The following is a 12,648-nucleotide window of genomic DNA, read 5'->3' on the forward strand; positions in this document are numbered from 1 at the left end:
TTTTGTGGCAGGCAGATGACAATAGCAGGGCTGTATCTTTTAGTATTATATAGAATACTTTTGTTCTGCCAGATCTCCCAGGCAGGGGTTTATTTAGATTTATTTAGTTAATTTTAGTTTTTGGAATTCTGTGCATTGGAAAGAAGTTCTTTCAGAAGAAGAACAGTTTTTTGAAGTATTATTTGTTTTTATTCTGTCTATTCAGTGTCCTTCAACAAGAACGGTGGTGGTGGGGTTCATATAATTCACAATGGTATTTTATTAGTTGTTGGTTTAACCATGGATGAGATAATGGCTTCTATGTTGTTTTCTTTTCAATGACGTTTCTTGTCACATGTTCAAAAACAACAACCAATATTGCATGTCTATAATTTATATAATGGGTATAATTAAACAATACTTTCACTATAATGTAAATTAGAAGTGTAATACAAAAAATATATATTTTTGCGCCATTTTGAATTTTACTCGAATACAAATACAAATACAAATACTTTTCCCCCCTCAACAAATACAAATACAAATACAAATACCGGCTGCTCCGCACATCCCTAATATATATATATATATATATATATATATATATATATATATATATATATATATATATATATATATATATATTAAGATTTTATCTTGCAAGTTTCAACTCAGATTCAAAATAATTTTTCTCTTGATTTTTATTGACTTCTTGTGTACAATATGTACATTAAATAGTGATTATAAAAAGGTTAATAACACAAATAATAATTAGTATGAGTATATGTGCAAGTTAATGCGATTGCTGTCATCTTTTATGAGTGGCAATGTTTACTACGTTTTTGTACATGTCTATGTCACAGATGTCTATAAATCAGCAGTTGGGTCTAAATATAGTGACACAGAGACAAACTGCTAATGCCTAGAGACACACTTACTCTGCCAAATTGGGGCACTGAAATTCATCAGCTTTCAAATCAGATGGGTGAGGTTTTTTAGGGCATGACGGTTTTTTTTAAGGTGCTCACTGACATTTCAGGTCACAGTGGCTGTCCAGTGTTGACTTGATTAACAGTGACCTTGTCATGCAGTCAATCTTCATTTAAAAACACTCTTTTGTAAGAATTAATAAAATACCAAAACAATATGTGAATATGAGTAAATAAAAGTTAAAGCAGACCAGTGTACATTATCTAGTGCCCTACCCAAACATTTAAACTCAGTATTTGAATGGGGGGAATTTTGAGGTAAACATTTGAATGGGACATTTGAATCTTTTAAAGACAATCGTTTTTACCTCAGTCTTTTTGAGAGATAAACAAATTAGTCAAATAAAACTTGACCTTCTCTTGTGTATTCCGGGATTTCTCTATTTATTTGTGACACGTGTTGTACGAGAGGCTGACTGTGTAAAGGTTACTACAGGTTGCTCAGGGCTTGCCTAATAAGGAGTGATTTGTTGTTCCTGACTAATCTATGGACTCTCAGATTGAGCAACATTTCTGGAGACTGACAAAGGGATTTGCCTGCCAATTCGTTGTGGAGAGAAGAAGAATACAGAATATACTGTATAGGAGAAGAAAGGACACATAAGAGAGGACACTGGATGTGGAGGAGAGATGCTGAGGAAAGAGAGAGAGAGGAGACACTAAGACTGAGACTGAACGAGGAGACACACTAAAGTGGAAAACACTGAAACAGTATGGATGTCAGATGCAGGGCTTGTGTTGTTGTCATCTTCATCCTCCTTTTGCTTGGCTCGTTGTGCCTACGTGAGTGTTTTTGTTTACAAATTATTAAATTATTACTTCTAATTTTAAGGTGAAGGGAGTTCACCCCAAAACTAAAATGTAGTACACTGTAAAAATATTCAGTTATTTTACGGTTTATATCTGGCAGCTGGGGTGCCGGAAATAAACTGTAAAATGACGGCAGTTAAATTACAGAAATTTACCGTAAAATAAATTATAAATTACAGACATTTTCTTATGTGTAAATTTCTGGTAAACTTCTGTACTTTAACGGCCGTTATTTTACGTTTTTTCCAGCACCCCAGCTGCCGGATATTAACTGTAAAATTATGGATTTTATTTTTACAGTGAATTTGTGTCGTTTCAAACCTGAAGGATTTTCTTTCAAGTTATTTTTGAAGATGTTGGTAGCTAAATTGTTTTGGGGCTGCAATAACATTCTTTAAATATTTCTATCAAGTTAAAATATCAGTTAAATTCCTACAACTAACGTGCAAGATATAACCCTTTTTACAGTAATTTACTGTAATCATGCTACCTGCGTTAATTTTACAATAAAAATATGAATACAGCATATATATGTAAAAAATTATAGTAACATGGGAAATTCTGATCCTAAACCTTATTTTTTAACAGTGTATCCATTACATAATATTCAAAAGAATTATAAAATTTTATAAAAGTTGTATTTGTTGTTGCTGAATGTGCCATTTATAAAGACTTTAAAAGTATATTTCATGACAACTAGATTAGATGACAAATAACAACAAATATAGTCTTTCTGTAGTTTTCCTTTATACAGTATTGTAATCCAAAATCCATGCTTCCAATTTTTTGCAGTTTTGATCTTGGTTGTCAGTTTTTTATCTAAAGGGGCAAAGTAGACGTAAAAAAAAATATATATATATATATATATACCATCTGTGCCAACAGCCTGTGAGTGTGTTATACAGTATATATTATTATATGTTATTACTGTATATAGACAGTAACACACTGAAGTGCTCATGGTGACCCAAGTTTGATTCCTGGTTGGAACTCCATTACCAATGCTTCCTCTCTCTTACTGCTCCCCATGATTTTCTGTTGATTAATCTCCACTTCCTATTTATTCAAGTTTAAAAACAAGTGTGTAACCATGGCCTAATGGTTAGAGAGTTGGACTTGAGGTGCAAAAGTCTCAGTACCAGCAGGGATTGTTGGTGGTGTAAATATCCAACTTAATACCATGGCTGAGGAGATTCTCTTGAGCAAGGCCTCGAACCTCTAACTGCTCCCTGGGCATGTGTTCACTGGGTGCAGTCATTTTGGATAAAAGCATGTGCTATTGTGTAATGTAAAAAACCTTTGCTTTCTTACTGGTTCAGGTAGTCTTAGGCCAACATACTTTTATTTACCTTAGGTAGTCTACATTAGTGTTTGTGTATTGATTCCGTCCCATACTGTTCATGAAGGAATGTGTGGGTGCATGACATGAGACCAAAGGGGGAGGGGGGGTGTCATTAGCGACTGGTATTAAACAGAGGGGGTGGGAGTTTGTATGGCTTCCGTAACTTGCAAGGGCCGCATAGTCTGCGTATAGAGTACTTGCCCAGCATACATCGCTCACAATCATTTGCACCTCACACCTGATACACATGAACTAGATTCTGATTATACAGACACCGCCATCACTGACAGTCACACATAAGCACCCCAGACACTCACTACTATTGCGAACTCTAGTTTCATGGCTATTTTATATTGCTGAGCGCTCTCGCAGATTTATTTTTCCTGTGTTTCTTGCCATGCTGTATTTTGTATTTTGGACTGTACCTGTTTTTGATTTTTTGCTGCCTCCCCTGACCTCTCATCTGTTTCGTGGATTACTCTTGTGGATTACCTCTGTTGCTATTGTTTGCTCCTGTTTTGACCCTTGCCTGTTTGATATTTCCTAATAAACACTGCATTTGGATCCTCCGCTCTTGTTGTTTTCCCCATTTCATAAGATAGGAGAGGCATAATCTGTTAAGGGTGCGTTTTTTGGGACTATACCAACTTCTCTAACTGCAAGTTAATCCATAACCATTTTTGTATAAATGGTAATTTTCTTTCTTCTAATTTCTTTGTTCTTTTGTTCTTGGTTACCTTTGATTTAGTTATTCTTATAATGCCCGGTACACTAAAAATAGAGCTGGAGTATAGGATTGTCCTATGAAAAATGGCATGTCTCCCTGTTGGAGGGGCTTAACTGAGCTATTTAAAATTCCAATTGGGCTATATCCCCACCTCTAGTCCAGAGTTTTTGTATCACAGTTTTGAAAACCAGCGAGCCAAACATCATACATTAGTAAATGTTTGAAGTGGATCAAAGCCTTTCATCAAAGTTGTCTTAAAACCATTCAACAACACCCATTCTTGTCTTAGGAGAATTTTGAAAAACATTTTTTATCCCCTTCAAATGTTGACTACTGTATACTTGAAAGTGAAAGCATAATGCAAAGAAGCATTTCTGGCATCATGACGATAAATGTCCAGCCAATCAAGGGCCTCCTCCTTACGTGGGCCCTCAGGCTTCTTATGCAGGGCTCACTGCAGCCTCACCTTGTTCTTATGTTAATCCACCCCTGTTCATTTGACTCACAAGTTTGATAATCTGGTCCAAGCCAAGATTATTTCAATATTTTCCATGAAATGTAAATGACATTGCTTGAAGAAACAACAAGAGGAAAAGATAACAGCAAAGAATTAGTTTTATTTATACATATTTTCAATGACGTATTTTGGTTTATCTGATGCATGGAAATGTTCAGAGAGCTCATGGATGCATTTATGTGGGACAGTTGAAACCAAGCTTTCTTTCTTTGTGAAAATGTGATTTTTAAATATGCATTTGACTGTTTTTCTTTTTCTCATCCTCTTTAAACGTTTCCCATAAATCATCCTCTACCTCTTTCATTGTAGACCGCATTCTAGAGCACCATTCTGAAGTTTACAGTGTGAAAATCAAGGTAAGAGTATGAAGTACATGTAAAACATAATATACAGTGGTGTGAAAAAGTATTTGCTCCCTTACTGTTTCTTCATTTTTTTACCATATTTGTTACACTTTAATGTTACACTTGTTAAAACTTTAATGTATAGGTTTATTATTAAAGGAAAATAAAATCCAAAACTACATAGCCATGTGTGAAAAAAAGTATTAAGGGGCAAACACTTTTTCACACCACTGCATGTAAGTAGGTCGTTTTTCATTGTAGAGCTTTAGTCTGTGTGTGCTTTATGGCACAACCTTACTCACCCCAGATACAGAATATGTCCTCCTTACCTCACTTTTCCATCTCTTGTCTTTTTCTCAGGTTGTGTCTTTGGTAACAGACAACACTTCAGATGCTCCACTGAGCGTTTGTCCTGATCAGAGTTTTCAGATTGCTTATTTGCTGGCTCACCTGCAAGCAGCGCCCCTCGCAGCCAACGATGTTCTGCTGAAGCCATACTTGGCAAGCTGGGATGAGCTCATCAAGTAAGATAATGTATAGTATACTTTACTAGGGGCTGGCTTTATGAACAACCACTAATCAAAATAGACACTCAAATTACAACCCCAAATCAGAAAAAGTTGAGAGAGTAGATGGAAACGTAAATAGAAAAAATAAAGAACTGATTTCTAATTTAACTTTGACTTGTATTTCGTTGCAGACATTGCAAAAACATTATTTAACGTGTTCCTCATATTTTTTTTATAAATACATATTCTAATTTAAGTTTTTTGTAACACAATTCATAAAGTTGGAACAGTAAAGCAGTTACCACTTTGTAATGTTGCCATTCCTTTTTTTTACACCGCGTCCTTGGAAAAGAAGGCAGCATGTTGTGCTGCAAAATCTCTATGTACTTTTCAGCATTAATGGTGCCATCACAGAAATGCACGTTACCTTTGCCAAGAGCACTTACACAACCCAATACCATGAGAGACCCTGGCTTTTGGACTTGTTGCTGGTAAAATTCTGGATGATACTCTTCTTCTTTGACACATGGTGTCCATTTCACCCAAAAAATACCTGAAATACTGATTCATCTGATCACAATACATGTTTACACTGTGTGATGGCCCATCCCAGATGCCTCACAGCCCAGAGAAGTTGACAGTGCTTCAATTAAATTCAATTCACCTTTATTTCTAGAGCGCTTTTACAATGTAGATTGCGTCACAGCAACTTAACATAGAAGATCATAGTAAATTGAAACAATGTCAGTTCAGTTTTCAGTGTTAGAGTTTAGTTCAGTTCAGCTCAGTTCAGTGTGGTTAATAATCATTACTGAGAGTCCAAACACTGAAGAGTAAATCCATCGATGCACAGCTCTACAGATCCCGAACCATGCAAGCCACGGCGACAGCAGCGAGGAAAAAACTTCACCAATTGGCGAAAGTGAACAGTTAAAAAAACTCGAGAGAAACCAGGCTCAGTTGGGCACGACCATTTCTCCTCGGCCAAACGTCTTGTACAGAGCTGCAGTCTAGGTGCCGGAGGCTGGAAGCTGGACCTTAGCGAAGACTTGTCAGTCCCTGGAGCGTCACAGGAATCAATCTCATGCTCTCCAATCCTGCATGACAACAACAACAGCTGCTCAGGATACGGCCTGCTCCAGGTTATGGAAACCTTGGGATCATCTTGTCGCTGGTCTTGGTTCGAATCTGTGGCACTGCATAGTCTGAGGACCTCTGGATGAGTATCCCCAGGTGGAAATATAGAATAAATAGAGTATTTAGCGTAGCTGCTGTTCATAGTATATATAAACGAGATGTAGAAACCTGTATGGAGCACATTCATGTATCATACCTCTAAGTGATGCACTGAGTGTATGCTTTACTAAAAAGATAGGTCTTTAATCTAGTTTTGATATTGGGAGAGTGTGTGAGCCTCGGACATTATCAGGAAGGCCATTACCAGTGCTTCTGGACACGGTTAACATAGGGCACAGTACAGTTTTAACTGGCATTTGTGAATGTAACTACACATTGTGGTATTTGGAAAAGATTTGTTAAAGTAGTCCTGAGCCCATGTGGTGATATCACTTATAGATTAATGAAGATTCTTGATGCAGTGCCACCTGCTGGATCGGAGATTACAGTTGTTCAGCTTAAGCTCACGACCTTTACGCACTAAAATTCCTTCAGATTTCTTGAATCTTTAAATTATGTTATGCACTGCTGAAGGTGAAATATCAAAATGCCTTCTTTTCCTTCTTTAAAAAACATTGTTTTTAAACATTTCAATAATAAAACTGACCATCCTCTGCTAATCTTTGCTCCTAAAGGACTAGACCTTTCTTGGATGCTGCTTTTGTGCCAAATCATAATTACAATCACCTGTTGTAATCACCTGTTTCATATTTAATCAATTTACCGGATTACTAGCCCTAAACTGCTTCTGTCCCAACTTTTTTTGGAATGTTTTGCAGGTCTGAATGACAGGAAAGGATTTATATTTACAAACCAAATGAAGTTGACCAGATAAAGTCAAAGTAAAATTAGAAATCACTACTTTCTTTTTTATTTGCGTTTTCCATACGGTTCCAACATTTTCTGAGTTGAGGTTGTATTTGTTTGTTTGTTTGTTTGTTTGTTTGTATGCATGTTTTTTTGTGTATGTGTGTGTTAGCCTGTATTTTATTTTATTTTATTTTTATTATCTTAATAATATCTATATGTATTGAAAGTAAAACATACCAAATATATCTATTTTTGTGCTTTTAAGGTTTTTAGAAGCCTTGGGGCCAATAGTGGGTATCATTTCACAAGAAATTGAGTCAAAAACCACCATAATCCGTGACCTGGCACAAAAAGCGGAAGAGGAAGAGAAGAAAATGATTGAAAGAAAAGAGACAACTAAGCAATTAGCTCAGAGCAAATCCTCAAACTACAGTAAAATGGACCAGACTCTGTCATCAGGTTACACTTCTGTTCGGTCTATGATTAAAATGGAGCTGGAGAACGGATTGGTGGATTTCCAGACACAGACGAACTCTGGCTGCAGGACTCTGCTGCGTCTGCACCGCGCTCTGCTCTGGCTGCAGAACTTCCTGCATGAACTGGGGAAAGATGTGGCTAAAGGAGAGCGTCTACGAAGGCCTTCTGACCTCTGCAAAGAGACTTACCAGCGCACACTGGCTCGCCATCACTCCTGGTGGGCCAGGAAAGCTGCAGAGCTGGCCTTTCTCGCTATGCCTGAGCGATCTTATTTCTACAAGTTGGTTTGTGTGAAAACACAGGCAGAGGCGTCTGTGGTGCTGAACAGGGTTGTGAAAGCAATAGAGAAGGTGTATAAGAGAAATGAAGTAGCTCTACAGGAACACGACATGCTGGATCTGCCTTGAACACGAACTGAAAAATAAGACCAGCTTAAAGAAATGCCATCTAAAATACAAGATTAGAACTTTGGCTTATGTTATCCACCTTATTGATATACTTGAAGAAAGGTCAGGAATTACTATCCACCAAATTATTCACAACGGGAACTATTTGACATTTTTATTCTTTATATGCAAATTAAAGGTTATAATGTCACTGATAGTTCCACAAGGAACCTTCAACATCCCTGGAACCTTTTTATTGCACAGAATGTTCTTTATAGTTGAAAACATTCTTAAAATGATTAAATTGCTCTTCACGTTTCAATGAAATGGTTCTTTTAAGAGCTTCTTACTAAAAGGTCCTACTTCCGAAATAATTATTTCACCCAAAAATGAAAACTCTATTGTTTATTACTCACCCTTTTGTCGTTCCAATCCCCTGAGATCCTGAGACCCTGAGATTGATAAAATCCAAGAGTTCTCTCATCCTTTAGCAGTGGTCCTGAGATTTACAAAGTCTAGAAATGAAACCAAAAACATTCTCCAAACATTCCCTGTGGCTTGGTTCAACTGTAATCAAGCAATAAATACGTCAATATGACTCTGTTGACCTGTATCCTCTCTCCTGCGTCAGGTCAGGGTGTTTGTATACTACAAGCAGTTTGACGTGTGGACACTAGGGTCAGCAGTGCAACATGCAAGCGTCATATTAGTAAATGCGCACCCTGATCTGACACACTGGTGATGAATAATGTTGTTTTTTACAGTTTTTTGGCATGCAAAAGTGTTCAGGGATCTTCGTATGTTTACAGTTGAATCACTAAATTCACCTTTCTTTACGATTTAAAAAGAGAGATCTCTCGGATTTCATCTAGAATATCTTTATTTTTTTCTAACAAGATGAGGGTGAATAATTAACAACAGGATTTTTATTTTTGGATGAACTAATCCTTTAGTTCTTCTCTGGCATCACATTGCTTCAGAAAGTGTGTGAGTTGATACTTCTGAAACTGGAAATAGTCTTGGATTGATTCTTGTGAAGATATTAGAATATTTAGTAGGTTTGTACGATAATAGTCCTGATCAGTGAAAGACATGGCAGTGCAGGCTCAGCAAAGCTTGCAGACTTGTTATGTAAGACTAAGTTTCATCATGAAAGTTTTACAATGCTATGCTTGTCTTTAGCATGCAGTTTTATAACTGTTAACTGATCTCTAATGATAGTTCTGCCAATATTTAACTTTCTCATGCACGTTCAGCTATTTTGGCATGATGACATGACAAATTGCATTGCAATACATTTATTTCTTCACTAGATTTAATTAAATTATTTTTTTGGAGTGGTCCATTTACAGAAACCACTCAAGTTATTCACATGTGAGTCTGCATTTAAAAAATACGTCTTGTTTGTTCTAACTTCTTATTTACGATAAGCTGAAACAACGTAATTCTTGGGATTTCTTTTGGAACAACTTGATTGTTTTATGTTTAATCCACATTCAATTTGTACAAAAAAGTAACTTAATTTTTTTATGTTGTACCAACACAAAACGACCCATAACAGTTTTTACAATGCATATGAAGAGCACCTAAAGTGAGCTATTACGGAGAAATATGTTTTACAAAATAATTCGAATGATAAACATTTACATTTCTTAATTTAGCAGACGCTTTTATACAAAGTGACTTACAAGGATGAAAGCCTTTCACATCACTTCAGTGAGAGCAGCAATAGTTGAAATGACAAGCCTAAAATAAAGGTTGACATACAGTATAAGGTAAAATGTGACATTTATCCCCAGAGTATGTCAGATGTGAAAGGTGCTTATTATTCCAGGAAACCAAAATTCATGCAAATACTAAAATTCTTTACTCCTTGCAATGAAAGTGACTCTCCTTTATACTTAAAATAATAACAATAATATTATTGTAAAGTTGTAAACATACCAATATTATTATAGTGTATTTCACAAGAAAATAAAATGTCATGTTAAATGTTATTTTTCACACTGAAAAAAATTAAATTAAATTAAATCAAATGTACATCAATTAAACTGCCTCGAACCTTGAAGTAAAATAAAATAAATTAAAGTTAGAACCTGATGAACCTATTAATATAAGTTAAAGTAACATAAAAACACACAGTTGAAATCAGAATTAATAACCCCCTGAATTATTCACCCCTCTGTTTATTTTTCCCCCAATTTCTGTTTAACAGAGAGCAGATTTTTAACACATTTCTGAACATAATAGTTTTAATAACTGATTTCTAATAACTGATTTATTTTATCTTTGCCATGATGACAGTAAATAATATTTGACTAGATATTTTTCAAGACACTTTTATTCAGCTTAAAGTGACATTTAAAGGCTTAACTAGGTTAATTAGGTTAACTAGGTAGGTTAGGGTCATTAGGCAAGTTATTGTATAGTGATGGTTTGTTCTGTAGACCATCGAAACAAAAATATAGCTTAAAAGAGCTAATAATTTTGACCTTAAAACGGTTTAAAAAATTAAAACTGCTTTTATTTTAGATAAAACAAAACAATTAAGACTTTCTCTAGAAGAAAAAATATTATCAGTTTAACTGTGAAAATTTTCTTGCTCTGTTGAACATCATTTGGGAAATATTTAAAAAAGAAAAAAATTCAAAGGGGGGCAAATAATTCTGACTATTCTGAATAATAATTTTAACTGTTTGTTGCTCTTAAACACTCTTAAACACAAGGTACAAAATCTGTCACCTTTGCAAAAATGTACTTTTGTACTGCACAGTCAGGTGGACATTAGTATGTTTAGAGTAAACTTTTGTACCTTTAAGGTACTGTGAGGTACATATTTGTATTTTTGAGGTATTCATATGTACCTTTAAGACCCTATTAGAAACAAAAATGTTCTTTTTGATATAGTACAGCCCCTGTGACAGATGTTGTAACTTTATTTCGGAGAATGTCATATTTACGGTGCATTTGTTTCAGTGCATCTCTGAGTGGAAATTGTAGATCTGTTGCTGATCATTTATTAGAGCAGCATTATACATGTGTCCATTCACATTCTCAAATAGAAAGTGTTAATAACTGATAATGAGAAGATAATTATTAATAATTTTAGTTTTACAAAATCTTTCCCAATGGTCTGTTTGGGTTGTATGTATATTTAAGAAATAGTTTAAAATAATAGATTCACAATCTTAAAATTAATTCACAAGCCAACAGGTTAAATTTGATAAAATTGCACAAAATAAAAAGGAGACACTGCATTTTTATTCATTTTATTAAGTTTGTTATTTCAATACATTAAAGTAAGCTTGTGAACATATACAGAATAAGGTGTTTATGTAATTAACTATAATTTCAGGCTCTCATCAGTGCTGTGTGAAAACTGAGCCATACTGCATGAACTGCATTTCTCCTTAAAGATTGCTGTGATCCGTATTGCTAATGGTACATCTGTATGTCCATGAAACATAAAAGTTGCATTCATTTTGGTATTCAAAAAGGCTACAGTGAGATCCAGACTATTAAAGTGAACATGAATTATTACATTCTTGGGCTGATTAAGTCTTATGACCTCCTTACGTTTAACATAAGCACTGCAAAGCTTAATATCCGTCATACATTCCCAGCTGTTACATGCTTTTTTTCATAAATGGTCGACAAAATAAAAACATTGGTTATTTGAAAATATAGTATTTTTTTCTGTATTGCGTTTTAAAACATATAGTCATTCCAGTCTATAGATATATTCAAATATATATATATATACATATACTAATAGGCCATCGATATTCTTCATCATAAGCCATTCTCTTCTCTTTATACACGAAACTGACACAAAATATAAATATATTGCTTTTCAGAAGAATATTTTACATTACATTAAATGTGTAGTTCTCCTGTATGAACAGATGATGGTGTGAGAGAGGCACAGCACAACCTTTCCACCAGGGGCGCAGTTTACAAAATTTTACATCAAAGCTTGCATGCAGCAAAACCTGCACTTCATAATGTTGCTTTTCTCGCTGCCCTTTTGTGCGTATTGCAAAAATATGAACTAGGTTTTCTCAAAACCAGGGCTAGGATGGTGTTTATTCCCTCCAGGGTGAACTATTGTACAGGGGGGAAGCCACGATACGCGATCTTAGTCCAGAGGGAAATGAATATTTAATTTTGTTGATTTGAAGCTTTCTCTCCCGGGTCAGATAACAGCCTCACCGTGCGCGCGCATTAAATATGCAATAACAAACACCGGAGGTCAAAACAGAGACGCACATGTGAAAGTGAACAAACGAGTCACTCAACTCAATATAAAGCAGTTGATATGATAGTTTATATATTGTTAACTGGCTAACTAGTGAAAAAATCTGCAATATTCCTCAGTATTTAAGTTGATAAGTTATCTTTATATAGTTAGCCAGCTAACAAATAAATGCGTTTAATTGAGCTGACAGTTTAGGCTATATTACAACTAACAAGTAAACAAATTTGATGAGGATTTGTCAAAAACTGAAAATTCTTCTGTAACATTTTCAAGAGTTGACAACTGAATATATCTTGTCACCGTCAGCTAGCAACATGGTTACAA

General features: G+C 35.2%; 1 protein-coding gene across 1 annotated transcript; it reads left to right on the plus strand.

Annotated features, from left to right (window-relative positions):
• Positions 1–1,497: 1,497 nt before the first annotated feature.
• gltpd2b (glycolipid transfer protein domain containing 2b) lies at positions 1,498–8,386 on the plus strand. The gene is made up of 4 exons (NM_001326486.1): positions 1,498–1,751; positions 4,674–4,720; positions 5,069–5,232; positions 7,469–8,386. Exons 1-4 carry the CDS (start codon positions 1,682–1,684, stop codon positions 8,085–8,087), a joined length of 900 nt encoding a protein of 299 aa, NP_001313415.1. The 5' UTR covers positions 1,498–1,681; the 3' UTR covers positions 8,088–8,386.
• The last annotated feature ends 4,262 nt before the right edge of the window (positions 8,387–12,648 follow it).

Source organism: Danio rerio, chromosome 5 (genome assembly GCF_049306965.1).
Source record: "Danio rerio strain Tuebingen ecotype United States chromosome 5, GRCz12tu, whole genome shotgun sequence".
NCBI classification, from domain to species: Eukaryota; Metazoa; Chordata; class Actinopteri; order Cypriniformes; family Danionidae; genus Danio; species Danio rerio.